The sequence below is a fragment of the Molothrus aeneus genome, chromosome 2 (genome assembly GCF_037042795.1).
Source record: "Molothrus aeneus isolate 106 chromosome 2, BPBGC_Maene_1.0, whole genome shotgun sequence".
Lineage (NCBI taxonomy): Eukaryota > Metazoa > Chordata > Aves > Passeriformes > Icteridae > Molothrus > Molothrus aeneus.
Window position 1 is genome coordinate 92,411,388 of NC_089647.1, and position 21,187 is coordinate 92,432,574.

A 21,187-nucleotide genomic window follows, 5' to 3' on the forward strand; every position below is an offset into this window, starting at 1 on the left:
CCAATGTTCATTTAAAAGCAACAATCCTGAATAAAAAGAATATTGTTGACATAAAAGCAGAGGAAGAAGACAACTACAATGCTCTAAAGCTCTCTAGCTGGCATAGACTGGAGTCAAGTCCAGCCAAGTTCATCCACCCTTAAGCCTGGCCTGACTGTCCATGGTTACAAATCAAGTCTGCTGCGGCTGCAAATATGACACAAAATTCTTCCTGTGGGGAAAGCTGGGTACTGTGTGAGGAAGTACATCTATGTTTCCCACACAGATGTAACCATTCTGCTTCCAGGTCCCACTTGTTGCACAGTCTGCTACAGTATCTGCCCTAACAGGGTACCTGGAAGGTGGCTCTGCACAAACCAGTTGTCACATTACATCTGCTTTTCTGTTATAAAAGACTTCCATGGCTCCCAGTAATGAAAAATTGACTGTATATACAAAACAGTTCTGAAGCAGCATAAACATTTATCAGAGATTAGCATTTCAAGCAATTAAAAGCAGAGCTGCTGCTTGTTATGTATGTGAAATAAAACCATGCAGGCAAAATGTGACGAAGGCAATCGTGAATTAATTTTATACTGATCACAGTACATGATCAGTATAAAAAGCATCAGACAAGCAGCTAATTTTATTAAGTATACTTTAAACCATACTGGTATGAGACTGTTGTGATGGCAATCTAGAGTTAATTTTTAATTTGTCAGGGCTGCTGTGAAGAACATATACAAGTACATGCTAATCTGCAGCCCTATGATGGACAGGATCAAGGAACTGAGCCTTAAGACATCTTCACTTCTCACACACACTGATACATCCTGAACTAACGGTATTATTTTGTATCAATTTAGCAATGACAGATGCACTTATATAAACCATCTCAGCAAAGAACTTTCAAACAGTGCACAAAGATTAATTATTTAATTTCTCAATGCCCATGTAATGTAAAATATAACATCTATAAATGCAAAATAAAATCAGCAACTCTTTTCAGCAAATGATTTTAGTTGCACTCTTAAAATGTTAATTTACACAAATCATCTAAAGGTGATCAGCAAAGACAGCAATCCCTCTAATCTTCATGAGAATACTGCCAATTGCTAGACACTCTACAGGACTCTGACTGAAAGCAAACAGAACAGAACAGTCACATTGCTAAAAGCAGAAGGCTTCACTTACCCTTCTCTCCATCTGAAATAAGATCTCTTTCTCCCTTTTGCACAACTGTCAAATTCCCCATGGCTTGGCTGAGTCTTAGTACACATCCATGATGATCACTGCTGTCTACGGGGTCTCTAAGCTACAACACAAGAATTCCATACACAGTACATATTTTGCTACCAGAACAACATATTCTAACACATGCTAGTTACATATGCATGGGGGAAAAAAGCAACATCATCAGTCTTTCCCTGTATTTTTTCTATACCCACTGCATGGGTATAGTGTTAAGAAATGCATGAGAATGGATCTTCTTTAAAAAAAGCTCAGTTTAAGAATATGCATTGCTTTGGCAATCATCCCCTGAAATAATAACCCAGAAAGTGTTTCCCTCACACACAAGAAATAGCACATAATATTTAAGCAGGTAATAAGTTACTTATTTTTAAGGACAAAAAGACTAAATACATAAATACAAAAAAGGGAAGCAGCTCACCATGGCTTCATACAGTCTACTGAACTCCATGTAGTTTGGAGTAAGAATAGCTCGCTGGTAGCCTTGAATAAGAGAAGGCTGCTGGGAAATGAGCCACAGTCCATCCTGCAAAACACAGTAAAAACATTTACTGAACAGATTCTTCAATGTTAAACCACTGACTGAAATAAAATACTTACTGCATCAATAATGATAGGAATTCCTTTCATTTTCGATTTCTCTATAATACCCTGCAAAAAATGCAGATACTTTTAATATGCTTGTTAATTTATATCTTATAAGATCCAAACCAAATTCATACAATAAATCTGACCATGCAAGTTGTTTTTACAAAGTGATAGAAAAAGATCTGTTATATTCTGCAAACTAATGTAAAACAGTTTTATATCAGCAGTTAATTTTACAGTCACAATGTTTTCTCCCTGAGTTAAGTGTCCACAGAGTTGGTATGTGTATTGGGTATTCATGGCAAGGTTTTGGGAGGGGGAAGAGGGGCCACAGGGCTTCTACAAGAAGTTGCTGGAAGCTTCCCTCATGTCTAACAGAGCCGATGCCAGCTAGCTCCAGTTCTGTCACTGGCCAAGCCAAGCCCATCATTGACAGTGATGGGATCACAGATTTAAAAACAGGATAAAGTTACTGTGCTGAATCAATTGCAGCCAGAGAAGAGAAGAGTGAGAATATGTGAAAGCTACAGCCCTGCAGACACGTGAAAGGGGAAGAGGAGGTGTTCCAGGCTCTGGAGCAAATTCCTCTGCAGCCTGTGGTGCAGTTCATGGTGAGGCAGCTGTGCCCCTGCAGCCCATGGAAAGCCACAGGGGAGCAGAGCAGGCGGATGCCCAAAGGAGGCTGTGACGCCATGGACAGCACGCACTGAAAGAGGCTCCTGGAAGGACCTGTGGCCCCATGGAGAGAGGAGCCCACAGTGGAGCAGTCTGTTCCTGAAGGACTGCACCCCATGGGAAGGACCCATGTTGGAGCAGTTTGTGAAGAACTGCAGCCCATGGGAAATCCACTGAAGAAGTTTGTGGAGGACTGTCTCTTGTCAGAGGGACCCCATGGTGGAACAGGGGAAGAATGTGGAGTCCTGCCCCCAAGGAGGAAAGAGCAGCAGAGACAATATGTGATGAACTGACCAGAGTATCCATTTCCTGACCCCCTGCACCATTGACAGCAGGGAAATGAACAGTTTTGGAGTTAAAATAAGCTTGGGAAGAAGGGAGGGGTGGAGGGAAGGTGTTTTATCACGTAGTTTTATTTCTCATTATCCTACTCTGATTTCACTTGTCATAAAACTCAATTTCCCCAAGCTGAGTTTGTTGCAATACTTCAGTATAACAGTAACTGGTGAATGATGTCTCCTGTCCTTATCTTAACCCACAAGGAGTCTTTTGTTGTATTTTCTCTTCCCTGTTCAGCTGAGCAGGGGAGTGGCAGAGAAGCTTTGATGGGCACCCAGCATTCAGCCAGGGTCAACCCACCACAACAAGCAACCCAAACAAACAAGCAATCTCACCCACTCTGCCTGCTGTAGCAGGCATGTCCTGCCAACACAAATCACACACAGTAAACATACGTCTTCAATTAAAATAAAACCAGAAAAATCCCAAGGAGTACAGCCTTGATAGAAATCTACCAATAACTATAATAACTAACTTCAGTTGCTCTGCTGCTGACAGCCCCACTGCAGTATTAGTTTATGTACAGACAAACATCTGAGACAAGCAGTATATATGAAGTCATTTCACCTGTGGGTCTGGAGGTTTTATGCTTTGAAAGCAAAGCCAAGGTGGCCCAGACATCAGACCATTTGTAAAAGTGTTGTTTTCAGCAAGCAGCATCTTTGAGCAGACTGTCTGCCCCTGTTCTCCCTCCTAACCCAGCAGCAGCAATGACTGATCCTGAGGCTTTTTAATGAACAGTGGCCAACAGTCAAGTTTTCTTCAGTGTTGGTTATTACCAACTCATCTTTGAAGCTGGAGGGTTTATCTTTTTCCTGTATAAGATAACAGAGCATGGAATCCATCCAAAAGTTTAATTAATTTTGAATGTTATTAAGCTCTTCAGATTAGCTATCATACAGCACTGAGCTTCACAGGTTAGCAAGACATGATGTAAGGAATAAGGAAGCAATTTTAAATTAATATTCAGGGTACTGAACATCTCTCTTTTTTTGTATAGTGGTCAAAATAAACGCCACCCACCTAAGTCCCTGTAAATTATTACATATGACATACACATATCCTCACAAACATTACTACTGACTCTGATTTTTCCAATACCAAGGGAAAGTATTTCCCTTCCATTTTCTTTGTTGGGCACTGTCTGCAGTTTGGAAGCAGGAGACTGCTCCAAGCCTGGGGACTTGGCCCAGCACACAGCTGTGGCTACAGCAGAAGCTACTAGAGAACAGAAACCTTTCCAACACAGACCTGCACAACATGGGCTGTGTGTCAGACTGCCAGCTGCTCACCTCCTTTGGGATCCCTAGGGAACACCACAGAGTCCTCTCTTGTACTCAGCTACTTGAATAATTTTGAACCAATTGCAAGTTCTACACAACTCATACGGTTTAGCTACTGCTAAATTAGTCAAATTTATTAGTAAGTACACTTAACAGCTGTGTGAGGATGGAGTCTCAAAACATATCTAGAATTAACTGTGACATTCTGAAAACCAGAGTGCCTTACTATCAAAGCTTTCAAGAAATGTATAAGAGAGTAATTTCTTAATTCATTCATGTTAATCTTCACAGATGTGCACAGCTCAGTTTTCCTTCACAGAAGCTGCACTGCTTTGCCCCTGCTATGTTAAGGTCATTAACAATTATGTTGAACTTGGCTCACTTTGTAACAAAAAACAAAGCTGTGGATCTAGCAACCAGATTTTGTGTTTGCTGTTTGTATTTTCCTTGTATAAATGCATGTTATAGATCCAACAGCCCAATTATTTTTGAATGATACTAAGCTCTTCTGATTAGATATCAGAGGGCACTGAGACCCAGACCTCAGCAAGATCATCCTCCCCCAATCTTTGAAGGTACAAATACCTTTTGCTGCAACCTGGTTTTCTAACTGGTTATAATTAGAATATTTTTGTGTATTAGCAGCTTCACCAAACTCCTTCAGTACACTTAAAATGCTTACTGCTCCACTTCCCACTAATATGAATCACCAGTTTATTCTAGTATGTCAACCTCAGTAAGCCAGTCTTTCATGACACTTGATGTTCTTAAACTAAAAAAGATTTCCACAACAGAGTCAGTAAGGAAGTCTGAAGGAAGACACAGATCTCAGGAGTCCTTATCCTTCCAAACTGTTCTCTTAAATGCATTACAAGCAATCTAGGGAAGGAATTTTGCCAAAATTCTGTTCCCAAAGAAGCTGAAGTTTGGCAGTAGCTGTTATTGCTTGGCCCTTTTTCATGCTTCCTCATAATTGTCATCTTGGATACTGCAATGTCTTGCTCCCTCCTAAATAAGCAATCCTGGAGACCCATGGTATACCAAGAGAATGTAAGTATAAGACAAAAAAAAAATAAAATGGAAGTTACAAAGCATGACAGTATATCTACAGCTAAATAGCATCTGGGAGGCCAGATCACTAGTACACTTCAGAGAAATAAGGCATTTTTTTCCTAGTCATGTTTTGAGTTCCTACCTCTCTAGCATATCCTCCACAATCCTGAAACATCTGACCTCCACTCTAAAGAGAAATTTCACCTTGCTATGTAAAACCACTGGGCAAGCAACTTTTATTGTGTACCAAGTCTCTGAGGTGTCCGTTTCTAATCTAACATACTGAATGATCTTTGCCTGCTCTTCCTCTCCTGATAAAACAAACAATCAGGGGATACAAAGTTGTTTGTCTTATTTAGAAAGCTCATTTTTATTTAAAAAATGCCAAAGAAAGAAAAAAAGAAAGAAAGAAAGAAAGAAAGAAAGAAAGAAAGAAAGAAAGAAAGAAAGAAAGAAAGAAAGAAAGAAAGAAAGAAAGAGAAAGAGAGACAGAGAGAAAGAAAGAGAGAAAGAAAGAAAGAAAGAGAGAAAGAGAGAAAGAGAGAAAGAAAAAGAGAGAAAGAAAAAGAGAGAAAGAAAAAGAGAAAGAAAGAGAGAAAGAAAGAGAGAAAGCCCCTATCCCAATCATTTTCCTTTCCTCTTCTTTCCTTTAAGCCAGAGAGAAACTGCTGGGAGATAGACAAGGAGCCTCACAGAGGAAGTTCTGGGGAGGGAAGGGGTGATTTCAAAACTGTAATAAACCACTAAAGATCAGGGAACCCCCATAGGACAGCCATACATTTGAAGGACACCACATTCACAGGAGAAGCCCTGTTTCCTACTGCTTGTGGACACGACCACTGGAGAGCAGTTCATCCCATGCAGCTTAGACACCTCATCTAGGGTGAGATGCACAGCCAACAGACATACCTGTCTCTCCTCAGCTGTCACAGGCCATGCAGGGACATCTTACTGTTTTGTTTCTAGACACCAAGAATTAGGTGAGATGAAGCCCACTTTTAAGCACTCTATTTCTGCAAATACCATATTTAACAAAAAAAAAACCCCAAACCCTTAAATATTGGCAATAAGAGGAGTTTATGGCAATAATGGCAACATCCTCTATGCAGAGTATTAGCAAAAAATCGATTTTCACCTGTATTTGTACCTCAGTATTTGGCATGGACTTTTTTTGGTTAATACCTGTAGATAGAGAAGAACCTTCACTGTTAATTGCCCAATTAATACAGCTCAGGCTAACTCTGCTTTCACACCAAAACCTATTTAACAGTTCCTGATAGAATTCTATGTATGAGCAGAAAACATCTGTTCCATTTTATCCAATGTAACAATTATTTCTGTGAGAAAGCATTTAGAAGAGAACATTGGCAATTAAAAATATTAAGAAATGTCACTAAGACAAAAACTGAAATCAAAACACCATTGACAAATGAACAGCAACACATACAGATATCAATGATAAGCTCAAGACATCATCCCTTCTCTTCAAACAGCATTTTGAATATTAAGGATTTGAAGATTCTAGCTCCAGGATAGCCCAGTGAACAAACTTTCTGTGCACAGAATGTATTATACTACAACAGTGATGGTTCAGCTGGGAGCAAGGCAGGAGAACTTCCTTCAGTTGATTCCTAAGCCCTCAAGGACATCCTAAACTGAAGCACTGGACTCACAAGGCAATCTTGGCATGAGTCAGAAAGCAGAGGGGACAATGATGAGAAGAAGAGGATGATGCATTCTTGTCACCCAACCTTATGACCTACAGCCACACTGTGTAATTAAGATATCAAAGACTGAAATTTGGATTCTTCCTCTGCAATTCACAGCCAGGGCCAAAACTCAGTCTGTTACCTTTCATATTGAGACTCTTAATAATGGGGTTTGGGCAATGTCTTGCAAGAGATACTCTTCTTTGTATCAGCTGGCTAAATACTTGGTAGTGCTCTGAAACAGTGATTCAACATTTGTGTGAGAAAAGGAAAAGAGGTGTCAATCCCCTCTTATTAAAATCAGTGATGATTAACTGTATTGCAAGACTGCAGTACTCCTGCTAGAACAAATCTGTAACAGGAGTTTCCTCTCCTAATAACAAGACCAAATCTGAAGCTTCTATCCTCATTAAGCCAAACAGGAAATTACCTGGGATTCACACAGCCCACGAAGATGCTCTATGGGACAAACTCTCTCACAGTTATTATCATTTGTTAAAAGCACCAAATCTTTGACATTTAGAATTGCCCAAAATAGTATTTCAGTCATTGCAGTTTTTGATGGTGGTGGCTGAGAGGAAGAAAGCCAGAGAGGGTAAAATTAACCTGAATCTACTCCTACTCTACTCCTGAAATACACTGTTTCCTGAAAAAAACCTTTTCTTTGACTCATTATTCAGGTCTTCTACACAAGCAGCCTACTCAGTGAGAGCTGAAAAAGAACTTGTGTCACAGTAGAAACCATTGGTCTGTGGTAAGGAAAGGTAACTCTTTACTGTAATTTCAAAAATTTATAAAGTAAGGATGAAAAATTCATGTGTTTTCATTATTTTTTATTATCATGGAAGCTATTCCCCTAAATGCAATGCATTCATTGTAGTAGAAATCTGTTTCCTGTCCCAACTTTCACATGGGAATTTTAAAACAGATTCCCAAACCCAAATTCCAAACTTTAAAAGAAACCCAAAAGACAAAGTTGAAACACAAAATAAGCAAAACCACCAAAACAAAACCAAAACACACCAACCAGCAGACTTCCCCTAAAAAAACCTGAAACACAAAACCCCCAACACATGGGTACATGTACAACACACACACAAATGCAGAATTATTCGGGCTGGAAAGGACTGCAGGAGGGAGAAGCCTGAAGGAGCAAATGGGCAGGATACTGCTGAAAGAGGGCACAGTAATGCAGAAAAGCATGATGTGATTTAACCATTTGATAGCCTGCAGCTGTGCTGTGAAACACAAGATTCACCTGCACTGTACCAACATGGACATCCAGGACTCCTGCACACTTCCACAAGTACTATGGAAAAGGGAATGGGGCTGAGATGAGCCACTGGCTGTAAGGAACAGCCACATGGAGAATAGTGGGGAACATGTGAGGGAGGAATAAATTGCTATGGAGCCCCTGAGTACAGGCAAAGGATTCCTTATCAGCCATGGAAGTGTTCACAGAGCAGCCACCCTGAGGCCCCAGGGGCAGAGCACAGTGGTGCTCTCTCAGCCAGTGCCCACAGCCTCTTGGAAAGAAACTCTGCAATCTGGACTGCTGCACCCAAATCCACGAGGCAGCAGTAACACCCATCCTATTTATGCTGCCCACATGCAACAGCATAAAAGCTGCTTCTGCACAGATCCACAGAAAAGAATTATGTAGGTTTGCCACACCTAAGTCAGATATACTTTTCAGCTTTTTTAATTAGATGTGGATTAGCAGAAGAATGCCTGCAATGACTTTTAATATATTAATATTTTTATCACTACTTATGCTCTTCCTCATGAGCTAGTTCAGCTACAGAAAACTTTGGCATTTGGTGTTTACAAAGGGAAGAATCAGGAAATTAGAGCCAGTCATTTAATTATAAGATTGAATTTTAATGAAATGAACAGAAAACCAAACTAGCAGAATATATAAAGCAACATCTTTCCCAAAATAGTAATTAATTTTCACATTGCCATCTCTCTACCTAGCAAAGGAACGATTGCTTTACTTGACATCAGCAAAAACACTGCATTTCCTCAGTCCCTTCAAGAGTCATGTCTTGACCCACTCTCAGGAAAAGTCTTATTCATGCTCTCAAAGAGAAATTCAAGCCTTAACATGCCATAATAATGGACAGTATTGACCAAAATGACATCCAAACACTTTAGGAAGCAGTGCCTTCAGCCCACTGAAAGTCCACTCCACTGCAACCTGCAAATGGTGATTATGTAATGACACACTCTGGCTTGGTAAAGACATGCAAATGTGCCTAACCTGGCACTGGGAGTGGCAGCCCCTCTCACAAAGAACCCTCTCCTGAAAGCTAGGCTCAGAAACTGCTGTTGAAACACCACCTATAATCTCTTATATTTTCTGCATGGATGCTGCTCTCATCCAGCAATCCTGAATCCATGATTTTGTCTGAAACAGGGAGATAAAAGAAAAAAGAGTCAAAATTTTCCTGTAAATGCTGCAGCTCTAAGCATTTCCACACATCCTCCTCCCCAAGGTGACTGGGAGGAACAAATAAGTTCCACCCCAACACGCTGCAAATCGATTCCTACAAATAGGCACTGAAAGCCCTAGGAAGCATTTCTGCCTTGCTTGCTTCAAGTCTGGATAAATGCAGAGTTAGCAGGGACTCAGCTGCAATAGAGGTCAGGATGCAGCTCTCTGGTGGAGATGCCTGGAAAATGGCCTTGGCAAGCAGGAATTTGTAATCTTGCACAGCTAGAAGTAGGCAAATAGCCCAGGCACAGGCTACGCTCGAGGCTACAGCCCTAGCTGGCAGAGGGGAGAAGCTTCCCTTAATATATTCTATTTGATGCAAGAAGTTTGAAAAACATTAAGAATGGAGTTCTACTGTTTGAGATTCTTCCCATTAGAGCCATATTTTCACAAATTTCAAAACTGGTTTTAGGCTTTTACTGATTCACTGACTAATATGTGCAGTTGTCTCTTAAATGTGCTTTTATTAATTCCTACAAACTGATCCAAAGACTCATCCTCCTTTCAAAATTCAGCAAAGACAATGAAAATCTCTCTTTGTGGACAAGATATATATATATATATATATATATATATCACCTTATCACCTTTAACTAGCCTAATTGCCTGAGTTTTAATGTATTTATTTCTGTATGCACACCTGTCACTAATTCCTTAATCCTCCACTAAGCCCTCAAACCTCATGCAAGAAATGACCACCACTTGTGAATGAAGAGTCACCTAATACAGATGAATATCCCTGCTCTGGAACAAATAGGTTCTTCATCTTGTGGTTTATGCTCTATTCAATTTAAGTTGGTCTTTTGTCTTTTAACTGTAGTACCACATGCTAGGCCCTGTTTTCCAAAACAGATTTTCAGGTGCACAGCAAAATGTTTCACTTAAGCCAGGCAGAGTGTGATAAGGACTCTAAAGAGTATCCCTCTACCCCATCAGGCTCATTAAGTGCTTTGGGAGATGTTAGAAGCTGGTACAATTATCAAAGCTGAAAACACTGTAGATGGCAGCTAATCAAAACTGTTCTATTCTACATTCAAAAAAAAAAAAGATGAAAATTATTCATTTGTAGATTCTTTCTTTGAATTTAAATTAGATCACTTGCCTTGAGCATGGAAGAAAACTGCAACTAACAGTTTCTTAATATCAGCTTCAATCACATGCTAAATTTCAGAAGAAGTGACATAAGCCAAAGTAATGCCTGAACACAATAAGAAAAAGCAAAAGCCTCTGAAATACTGTCCTAGTTATGAAAAAATCCAGAGCAGTCCTTCGTGCCTGTGCTCCCCCAAAATCATGGTTAACCAGAGACCATTCGAGAAGCTACATTTATACATGTATTTCATTCCTAAATACATGAACATCCACTTTTAAGTATTAATCCTTTTTATTGCAATCCAAAGTATAAATATCTACCTCAGAATAAATAAAAGCAGCCATTTTTCTCATGCTCTCATTCACTTAGTGTTTGCACTGACAACGAAAACTCTACAAAGTTTCCAATTTATAGCTGATTATGTTAACTAGATTTGGCATAAGATATTCATGGTCAGCTGTTGGCACTTTGTCTTAAATAAACATAAACTTAAAATGAACTTAATGAACTGAATTTATCACTGCCAATTTCTTTTCAGGGTTTCTAGCTGAATGAGCTCAGAAAGAGCTGAAAAGGCATCCGATACCAGAGTTTTGCTTAGAAATGCTTTTGAGTATTAAAGTCAAATTAAATAACAATATAAGCCTACATGCAGAAAGCCAATAAATATCCCACTTCACTATGAATGACTTTCATCAAGATCCATTACACATATTAGAAATAAATTCTGTTTGCAAGCTGCATAAACCTGTATTTAAGGTACTGTTAGCATATATTCAAACACTATTTTTCTAATCAAGACATCTCTGAGGAAGCCACAGAATACCAATAGTTCTTAGCAACAGCAGCAGTAGTTTCTTGGCATAACCAAGAAGGCATCTCTGCCTTGAGCTGGTGCTCCCAAGCTTCATCCACAGCAGTAACACCATCACAAAGACATCCTAACCCAGCACCTGCCCCACCTTAGGTGACAACATCCACAAATCCTGAGTCTCATCAGAATTGCCTTTTGAAAACAATGAAGCTTGGCCAGCTGGAGATGAGTTTTTCCCTGGGTTCTGTTTGTGATCTGTGCATCAATGCTGGGCCTTGGGTGAAGGCACACACTTTCTCACAGAGATGGCACACACATTCTCACTGGGTTTTGCCCTTGCAGTACCCCAAACACAAGGTTCCAGCTACCTCACCTCCTCCTAGCTGAGGGCTGAGAAGAGAAAGAGGCATATCCTTGCTGCTACTTCAGTTCCTTATGAACTGCTGAATCCCCACAGCAAGAACTACAAAGGGTATAAACAGGGAGGAAGCAAATACACGACACAGGCTAAGGAATGAAGTTTCTGGAAAATAATTCTGCTGATTTGAGTTGTCATGATCAGTGACTCCAAACAATAATACATTCTCTTGGTTCATATTTGTACATGGTGGTAGAAAATTAATTACTGTGTGGGGTAGTGTGAAAATTTTTCCACAGGCAATACTGCTAATCTGTCACCTGCAACATTCACCTGGGACACTTCTCAGGTGTCTTACACCTGTAGTACAAACAGAAATGAGAGGGCTACATAGATAACAAGAGGAAAATCCTTTCCAAGGCCCACAGTGACAGATTCAACTCTAACTGACCTATATGATAACAACAGGTGGCCCTGTATTCTGTGGTGCTCTTGACCTTGCAGAAAAGTAGTGCAGAGAGTGCAGTGAAGCACCTGGTCCCATTCTCACAACTTATTACGGCTGTGAAGTGTTGCCTAAATCTTGAATGCACGAGGCTTGAAAGGGGAGAAAATAATCCAGCTAACCAAACACAGAAAGGCTGATGCCTCAGTCAAGGTGGAACTGAGAATCCACCCATCTGAAAATTTCAAATGGGTTCTCTCTGGGCACACCTGATGGAGATGATCTGTGACAAGGGCCCAAACCTCTCTCACCATGTACATGTTAACTACAGGCAAGACATTTTAACACAACTTTAAGATGATGTCACAAGGGGTGGAAAATGAGATGTTGTAATTTATATCCCAAGAGATAGCAGAGATCTTTAAGGGCAAATGACTGCCTGAAGGAAGCACTGCAGGGCAAGGGGGCTGAGGGAAGAAAAACAGCAACAGCAATAGGCACAAAAGGCAGCTAGGCAGGGCCTCAGCCAAAAGAAAACCCAGGCTGGTAGTCCTGACATGTTCTGGAAGCTAAAACAAAGACTGAGAACTGAGCAAGAGGAACAAGCATATGGTTTGAGAACCCAGTCAATTTCATCATGTAATCTGAATTACACAGAGCTGTTCTTGCCATTAATCATTACCTCTCTCCTACAGGAGGAAAGCAAGCATGCTCTGCTGCAAACTGCATTCTGATTTCAAGCAAGACACAGGAAGGCTGGAAGACCAGGGTCCAGGACTTGGTGCTGCCACTTCAAAGAAAGAGGCAAGGAACCCAGTGACAAGCAAGGAAGATTCCAACATGGAAGAGTTCAGTTAAGGAGAGGGCTCTTCATAATGGCTCTTTACTAATCCTACAGCATGAATGCTTGTCTGTGTGATCCCTACAGTAACTGCTATTCCAGCAGCAATCCCAGATCAGTCCATCTGGCCTCAAAGCCAGAAGGAACAGGGAAAGGAGATGACAAGAGATGGAAACTGATGAAGGACAAAGCTCAGCCTGTAACTGCCTCACTGCTAGGTGGCAGCAGAATGCAGAACATCCTGGAGCATCAGGCAGCTCTCCTGCTCTCCCTCGAGGCTATGCAAGGAACATTATTTTTGACAAAGTCCTCTTGGAAGCTGCTCTCATCACCCTGCAGCAGAGGAACCTGGTTCTCTCACACACCCAAGCTCTTGATAGTACAGGCAGAAATTTCCCTACTTCCAAGCTTCTCCTAGAAGGAAAATCAGATCAGAGTAAAGCCAGAAGTGCAAGCATACATGCAACAGCTGAATGGAGTAAATTGTGATTGGTAGGTATGACAGGGTTGTAACACTGCTGCTGTGGGAAAAAAAGGATAATATCCAACAGCTTTGGAAATATGCTGCTTCTAAGCAGAGGACAGTCATTGGGATCTTGGCCTTGCTTACACATAGCAGCTAAATGGGTTCTCTTTCTCAACAGGCTAAACCACCAGCAGCACCACTCCAACTGAGCTGAGCTCAGTGACATAACATACTGGTATCTCTGGCCAGAATCAGTCATGGACACTGAAAGGAATAAACAGATGGCCTGATGTCCCCAACAAGAAAGCTGACATCGTGGCCAACTTTCACACTGGATGTGATAAAAGCATCTCAAAAGTTTGAAGTAGTATGGGGAGCAGAAACGCTTCAATCTGCATACTCCAGAGCTGAGAAGTGGAGCAGAAATGTGTTTTTTTTCTCTTTTCTCTTGAAGAGAAGCTGCTTGGACTGCTTATTTGCTTTGGAATTGGAAGGTCTAACCAGGCTGAGACTGGAATTGCCACATCTGCAGGGAATCCAGGTGTACAGCCATCAGGACACAACAAATGCCTTCTTTAGGGGAATTTTCTGAAGCTGCAGCTCCTGGTCTCACAAACCCATGGCTAGAAGGCTCTGACAGCATCAGCTCCAAGCAACTGAGTAACAGCATGTGAGAGTTCTGGCACAGACCCACACAAGTGGCTTATAAAAGGAGGATATAACTTGGAGACCAGCTTCTTGTAACAGGACTTGTAAATGGAATGACAGCCAAACCCACAAAATTGCAGGAAGCCAGTAAATATGTATTCAGAGACTATCATAGTGCTCAAGGAAAAAAAAAATCAAATCAAAGGAAACTGATCACAAGGTGGGTTTTTTTAAATCAGACTGTTGAAAGGAGCTGAAATGCCACAGTGAGCAGTGCAGGCGTTAAGAATGAGGGAGGCAGGTGACACACTGAAGATGCTGAGGAAGCAAAGCATTCTTTGATCTGGAGATGATGCACCATCTGGTCAACAACCACTCAAGCTATTCCACAACAGAACACTGTCTCTTGGCCATATACCAGAAATTGAAGGTTACAGCACTAGTAATTAATTTCTTAATTTCTCAATGCTCAGAAGAGAGAAGCAGCCCAAACACATGACTGTTTGGAGAAGCACATTAATTGGAAATGTGCTGGCACAATACTGACAAGAACTGACATAAAAACAGCTTTAGAGAGATGCCAGAACACGATGCCTCAGCACCTTAATGGGACAGAAGGAGGCAGAGGGGAAGCTCTATCTCACCATCACAGGCACTCTGATAGAAAACCCTGACCAGAAAGCAGACACTCACCTACCTCCCAGCCTGGTGTTCCTACGTGCCACAGTTAGCTTAAAGGGAAACCAGAAAACTTTATACTGAGCCAGCCTCCTATAAAAGTTTAAAATAGCAATGCTATCATCTCTTGTTTTTGTTTTTTTTTTTTCCTTGACACTTAAAATTCAGTGTTGAAGCAGGAGGGAGACTCAGCTTTCCCTGAGCACAGAGAAGCAGCACTCTCCCTCAGACAGGCAGCCAGGGTTCACTTGTCCCCAGTGGCACGTTAAAAACCTCAACACTGGGTAACTAATGAACACTTACACAACTACAGTGCAGACAAAGAACTTGAGCTTTAATGTGACTTGAAATTACTAAGGCCAGATCCACAGCTCATATGAATGTGCCCTGAGATTTAAGCACGAAGTAACTTCCAAATGCCTTGTCTTTATTGGCTGGGTTTGTTTCTTTAACTCTAAGCTGGCTTTCACAGGACAGCCAGACTGAAGTAAAAGTATGCTTGTAATTTACTAGGAAAGCAATATTATTTTTAGCAATGAGGAAAAAAATACAATCAAGAAATCTTCCAGATACTTCGTTAGTACAGATAAGCACATAAACCCTGGATGGAATTCTGAGATAAAAGACGTTTATCTTAGATATTCCAAATGAATTCTTATTTTCTTTTGTTTAAAGTTGTTTTCCTTTAAGAAAAAAACCCCATCAAACTTATAATTTTTAGCCAAGAAAAAAAAGAATTGCCTCAGATATTTTTTCTGTAAAAAAATTCTGAAAATCATGTTTTCAAAAAACAATAAAATCTGTTTAAATTTTTCACTCATAATACAATTTGATTTCTTCATCAGCTGTAATAAATTTATTTTCTTTATTTTCAATCTTTATTAATTTTGACTTCTGTACCATAATATATACATTTTTCCCTCCAAAAAAGTTAATGAAGCAAGAAACTCCAATAGCAACTTTCTCTAACAAAATCCTAGCAAAACAACCATTCATAGGTAGTTTTTTCAAGGCATTCTAAACACTTGGATAGCATGGTCTCCAGTCTCTTGCCTGCTCTGTTTCGTGATTTCACTGTGTAACTGTCAACATTTCTGTAAATTATATTAATTCCACTTGTTAGTGCCACTGATTAATTCAGTAATACTGGTCAGGAAAAAAAAAAATCAAATTGTACAAAATTAGATTGACATTAGACTGAAAGACACACTTCAAACACACAAAGATGTGTTGACAATAATACAAAACATCATTGGGAAGATGGTCTAAGTATGTATTATCTAAAGTAAAAGACTATCTAATCTCCTGTTTCAGCTCTCCACTAAGGCTTGACAGAAAATAGGATTATCTCTTTATCCACAGTAGAAATCTGCAACATTTTATAGAGCATTATTTCTTATTGCAAGAGGACACAGTCCCTGTTCTTTGGTGCATCTGATATGAGCTGTCAAAAATTATGAACTCAAATCCATATTTATGTACTTACAGTACTGGTGCTTTGCACCTAAGAAAACACAGAGCCTTTTATCTAAATATGCCAACACCTACTTCTTAATTAGTGACTTTGACAAGCTAAACAAAAGCAAACCAGAACAACCATACTGGTGCCTAAAATTCAGACTGAAGGCTACAGTTTAACAATGAAGACCATGGATAGAAACTGTAATTCCCAGTCAACAATATTTTATTAAATTTGATATTTAGCAACCATAACAGGAATATTTGTGTAATGATGCAAAATATAGGAATGGTTAATACAAATCAACATGAAGACACAGGATAAAACATCAGTATGCACATTACCTTAGCGTTCTCAAGCAGAACTTCATCTCTGCCTAAGCCAGGTCCTATGACAACCGAGTGCAGCCGTGGTAACCACTTTTCCACCTCATGGACAGCATTGGGACTGTCACTACAAGGAAGAGTGGGAAAAAAAAAGAAAGTTTGAAAAGGCTTCATTTTAGTATGAAGTATCTCGAGTGTCAGGCAATTTTATCCTCCAAACTACCAAGAATCTGTGACCCATAAAATATAAAATGGTTCTCCAAATAGCTAAAATGAAGAATTTCTCTCAATTCATTCTTTAGGGGATACCACATAAAAATGAGGAAGTAACTGCAAGTATCCACTACAGCTGTTACAAAATAAAAAATAAAATCTAAGCAGGAAACCAACAATTTTTAGAGTCTGTCACAATTCCCTATTTAATGCTTCTTTGCAGAGGTTATACCTTGGAGAGAGATCCACCATCTTGCAGGTAGATATTGCAGCTTGCTGGAAATGATGCAATTGTTTATTACCCCACATGGCAGAATGATAAATCTACTCATATGCTTTTTTGTCAGTTGCTTCATAAGAATTTGTTCCAACTGAATTACAGCCAAATTGTCCCCTTTCCCCAAAAGGCAACAGGAGAAACAAGCTATTCAGTATGGGCATTATCTGCTTGTAATGCTTAAAATTTCTATGGCATTCTGGTTTTTGTCTGCATTGGAAAAATGATGAGAAAATTCACTGCCAAATATAGCTGTCACAATACAGCATTCAGCCACTGACCAGAACTGTTTATTTTGTTCTGATCAGTTTTGTTGTGTAAATAGGTCAGAATATTTTGAAAGCACTGCCCAGCATTTGCAGTTAATCCTTACTGACAGTATGCAGGGAAAATTTAGCCTCCCTCCCCCCGCATCTCTGACATTAGTGACAACAATAAATGAACCTCCTAACTGAAGCAGGGGGGAATAAAGCTCCCTGTAGGCTGAGCAAGGGGATACTGCCTCACAGTATTGCTCAGATTATTGTAAGCTTGCAATACTCCAACAAAGCTGTATTATTACAGATGAAAGCCACTGCATGTTTTTCATAACCAACAGCTGTCCTGATGGGACACAGCACTTAGGAACAAGTGTTTAGGTTGTGTCTGGCAGAATCAGCAAATTCCACAATGATTTCTGTAAGTGCCAGGCAGCAGCCCAAAGCTTTTGCAGCTGCAGGGAGGGAGGCATCCCGTCAAGGGCGCAGGGATGCGGTGCCTGGCCGCAGCCCAGAGACCCCTCCGCTGACAAGAGCTGCCTCAGAAAGCCCAGAGGTGCCCTGTGCTGACACACAAAACTGCTCTGTCAAAACAAGGCTGCTGGGTGGGAGTGAGGACCCTGCAAGGGCAAGGGAGACAGTGAACAGCAGGACATCGCTGTCCCTGGAGCAGTCCCTGTTCCAGCAGGCTGAACTGCTTCCATTTGAGCACTGCAGCTCCCTCCCTCCTCATCTACCTCTCGTGGAAACCAGCTTGAGAACTGTCAAACAGCTCCCTTTTATTTTTACTTATCTCTGTACCATCACCTATCAGTTTATGATGTAGATAGAAGCTGGAAATAAAAATGATTCAAGAAATAGCTAAAGCACTATTAAAAAAAAAAAAAGGAAAAAGGACAGGTCTTTAATATGTGGTAGGTTGAACATGTGAAAAACCTCCTGCAAACCAAACTCTAATAAAACATCATAATTTCTGAATGCAGACCACTTTTCTTTGTTCACATACTGAACTTATTTTATCTTTGAAGAGCAATATATATCTCAATATACATATACCATGTAGTTGTAAGAACACTGCAACTTCTAGATATATAAGGATGTCTGGACTCAACATACCTTTGGATAGTAGAAGCCAAATACACTTAAAAAAAAGCTTCATTAAACATAAGCTAAGAATAGAGCCACAGCTATTATCATAAATGCTCTGCTCTTCTACAAATATCTTATGCAAATAATCTAACCATAAAAAAGTTTGTCAATTTATTTATATTCAGGATTGAAATAAGATAGTTTTGTCTAAAACTCAATTGATAATGTGCACTTTTCAAAACAAAGCCATCTCTTGGGAAATAAACAGTCCAATATTAAGCCACTCCTGCACACTTTGCCTCTGGTAATAATAAAAACCTACTGTGGAGCTTTTCATCTTCCAAGCATCTTACAAACATTATGTTCAACTCCTTTGCAATGTCACATCAAGAAGCATTTCAAGATATGAAGGGTCAAGAGATTAAAAATGGTAATAATGACTACTACATTGCAAAATCAGCTATAAAACCATGCTGTAAATAACTGATGGATTTTATATCTTCATCAAGAAAGCAGAAAAATACTGTCTCACAACAGCACCATGCCAGCTTCATTTCAGGACACTGGATGTTCACAATAGCTGTGCTACACAGCTACAGACACTGCAGCAATATCCTGCTCCTACAGCTGCTCTGGAAGTGGAAGGGCTGTTGTGTTATCTCCAGTTTATGGCCACACATGCACATCAAACCAGCAGCATTTTAAAGCTGATAGGGTACAAATGATCAACAAGCAGCTTCAGGCAGGGCTAAACCTTGAAAGTTCCTGACCACGGGATTTAGCACAAAGGCAGAATTCCTCTAGCTCTTACCAGCTACAGTCTACACACGATGTTTGAACACACCCAGAAAAGCTCTCTGACTCTGAGATCAGATGGTCTCTGCACTCTCAGGCTCCCAAACAAAGCTGAACCTGCCTGTTGGGCACAGTTTCTGGACCATGGGAATTCCTCATCAGTGGAAAAAGTGGCTGGAAGAGGCTAGCTGGCATGGGTCAAAATCCTTGCTAAGGATCATTTGGATAATTTGCCTGTACAGATAATTGTGCCTGGGTGCTGAGGAATAAATATTTCTTGGCAGTATTTAGTTTATCATTACAGAAAAAATCAATGCATGTTCTTGTTTGCCTGTGGATCAAAACTAGACAGAAATGTCTTTGGGAAAAGCTACTTTGGAGGCACCAGGATAGAATGCCAGGTCAGGTCCTCAGCTGCTCTCGGTGCGCTGTGCTCACACAGAGAACAGAGTTAACCTTTTCTGTCATGTCATGCCAATTTCTCTGCCTGGTTACTAACCTGACCTCAAGCATCTCCTTTTACTTAGGACCTCCACTGCCCAAGACATTGAAACAATAACTGAAATTAGCACTATATTTAAAAAAACCCCAATATCTCTCTAGAAAGATACAAGGTATGAAGAAGATTTCCCCCTGATCAAAAGAGATGTGATCTTCAAGCTTTGACAGAAATTAATCAAGTAAACAAGAATCACTATTGTCTTTAGAAGTGCAGAGCCATATGATAATATGATATCCAACTTGATTTTTTTTCCAAAAGAGATACCATAAATGCAATACCCCCACTCTAAAGCACAAAGTGAATAATAATATAAAGAGGAGCAAGAAAATTTCTTAAGGCCAGGAGAAAACAGTATTTCAATTTCTGAGAAGAGGGTGAAAACCTTTAAGAGAGACTTTGATTAAATAAAAATCTGGGATTTTCCAAAATAAAGCAAGTTGTTTTGGAAGCTGATGGGAAAGACTTTGGGAACTAGTCTGGCTTTCCCCTAATACAAACATACAAACTCTGCACCATGAACATCCACAATAGGAATAACTGGGAAGCTGAATCCTAGCAGTAACACCTGTAAACATGGAGAGTGAACTACAGTACCATTGTGCAGATGTGTGCGAAAAAAGATTCTAGTGACAAAGCACACCAGAGAATAAACGGGGAATGAACAGATCTCCAACAGCTACTTCCAGTCACTCACTAGGTGTTATGTGACATGTTATCAGATGCCATTCTGATGAAAATCTAGATTATGACAACTCACTGTTGTTCAATCAAGCAACTAAGCAACACACCTCCAAACTCCCAAACACCTCCTCAAAACCTTAGCTTGTCTGCAAAGCAACCAATAAACCTCAGACTGCACACATTAAAGAACTATCACAGGGTAAACACATAAATAACACCTGCAAGACAACAGAATAACTATAAGAAAAACTGAAGGAGCTTCTGTAATTTGTGTCATATCTGTGAAGCTGTGCAGGTAAGAGAGAGCCTAAAGCTAATGTCAGCAATCACAGAATCACAAATTGTCCATTAGTCAGATCAAGCAGACAGAGGGGGTTACATGGAGGCACACGAGGGAAAAGGACACCAGAGATGGGGTCTGATCAGCTTTCCTTCTTTGTTAAGGAGAGGCTGAGATGACTGATGATCTCTGGGGAAGGCAGACACAACACCTTTATCATCTGCTGTCCCTGAAGCTGCTGGGTAGACAGAAGCTACCAGGTATGGTGCTCAGTATCTTGCATGTTTCTCTCTTTCCTCTTTTCTCAGCTTCTAGAATGTATTGAGGAAACTACTTTCCATGGAAAAATAGACAAGGATTCTTCAAATTAAACATCATTGAGTCTCTAAAACAGTGAGGACAAATTTTCTTTATAAATTATTAGTGGCTTTAGGTAACTTTTGCCACATTAACCTCATGAAGTTCAAGGAGTGCAAGGTGCTGCACCTGGACTGGGCCAATTCTAGATATGAGTACAGACTGGGTGAAGCCACTGGGGGCAGCCTTGAGGGGAAGAGCTAATAAAGAAAGAAGAACTAAGTTGAGCTTTTA

The 21,187-nt window shown here is 40.2% G+C and overlaps 1 protein-coding gene across 5 annotated transcripts in view; it reads right to left on the reverse strand.

The window, feature by feature from the left end:
- Positions 1-21,187, reverse strand: part of NAXD (NAD(P)HX dehydratase) — a 51,308-nt gene that overhangs the window by 12,056 nt on the left and 18,065 nt on the right. For all 5 annotated transcript variants that reach the window (XM_066545327.1, XM_066545324.1, XM_066545325.1 and 2 more), the window contains 4 exons: positions 16,521-16,629; positions 1,831-1,881; positions 1,652-1,756; positions 1,174-1,294 (listed from right to left, as the gene is read on the reverse strand). In XM_066545327.1, the coding sequence (XP_066401424.1) occupies positions 1,174-1,294; positions 1,652-1,756; positions 1,831-1,881; positions 16,521-16,629 (386 nt within the window). The remainder of the gene's footprint in view (positions 1-1,173; positions 1,295-1,651; positions 1,757-1,830; positions 1,882-16,520; positions 16,630-21,187) is intronic.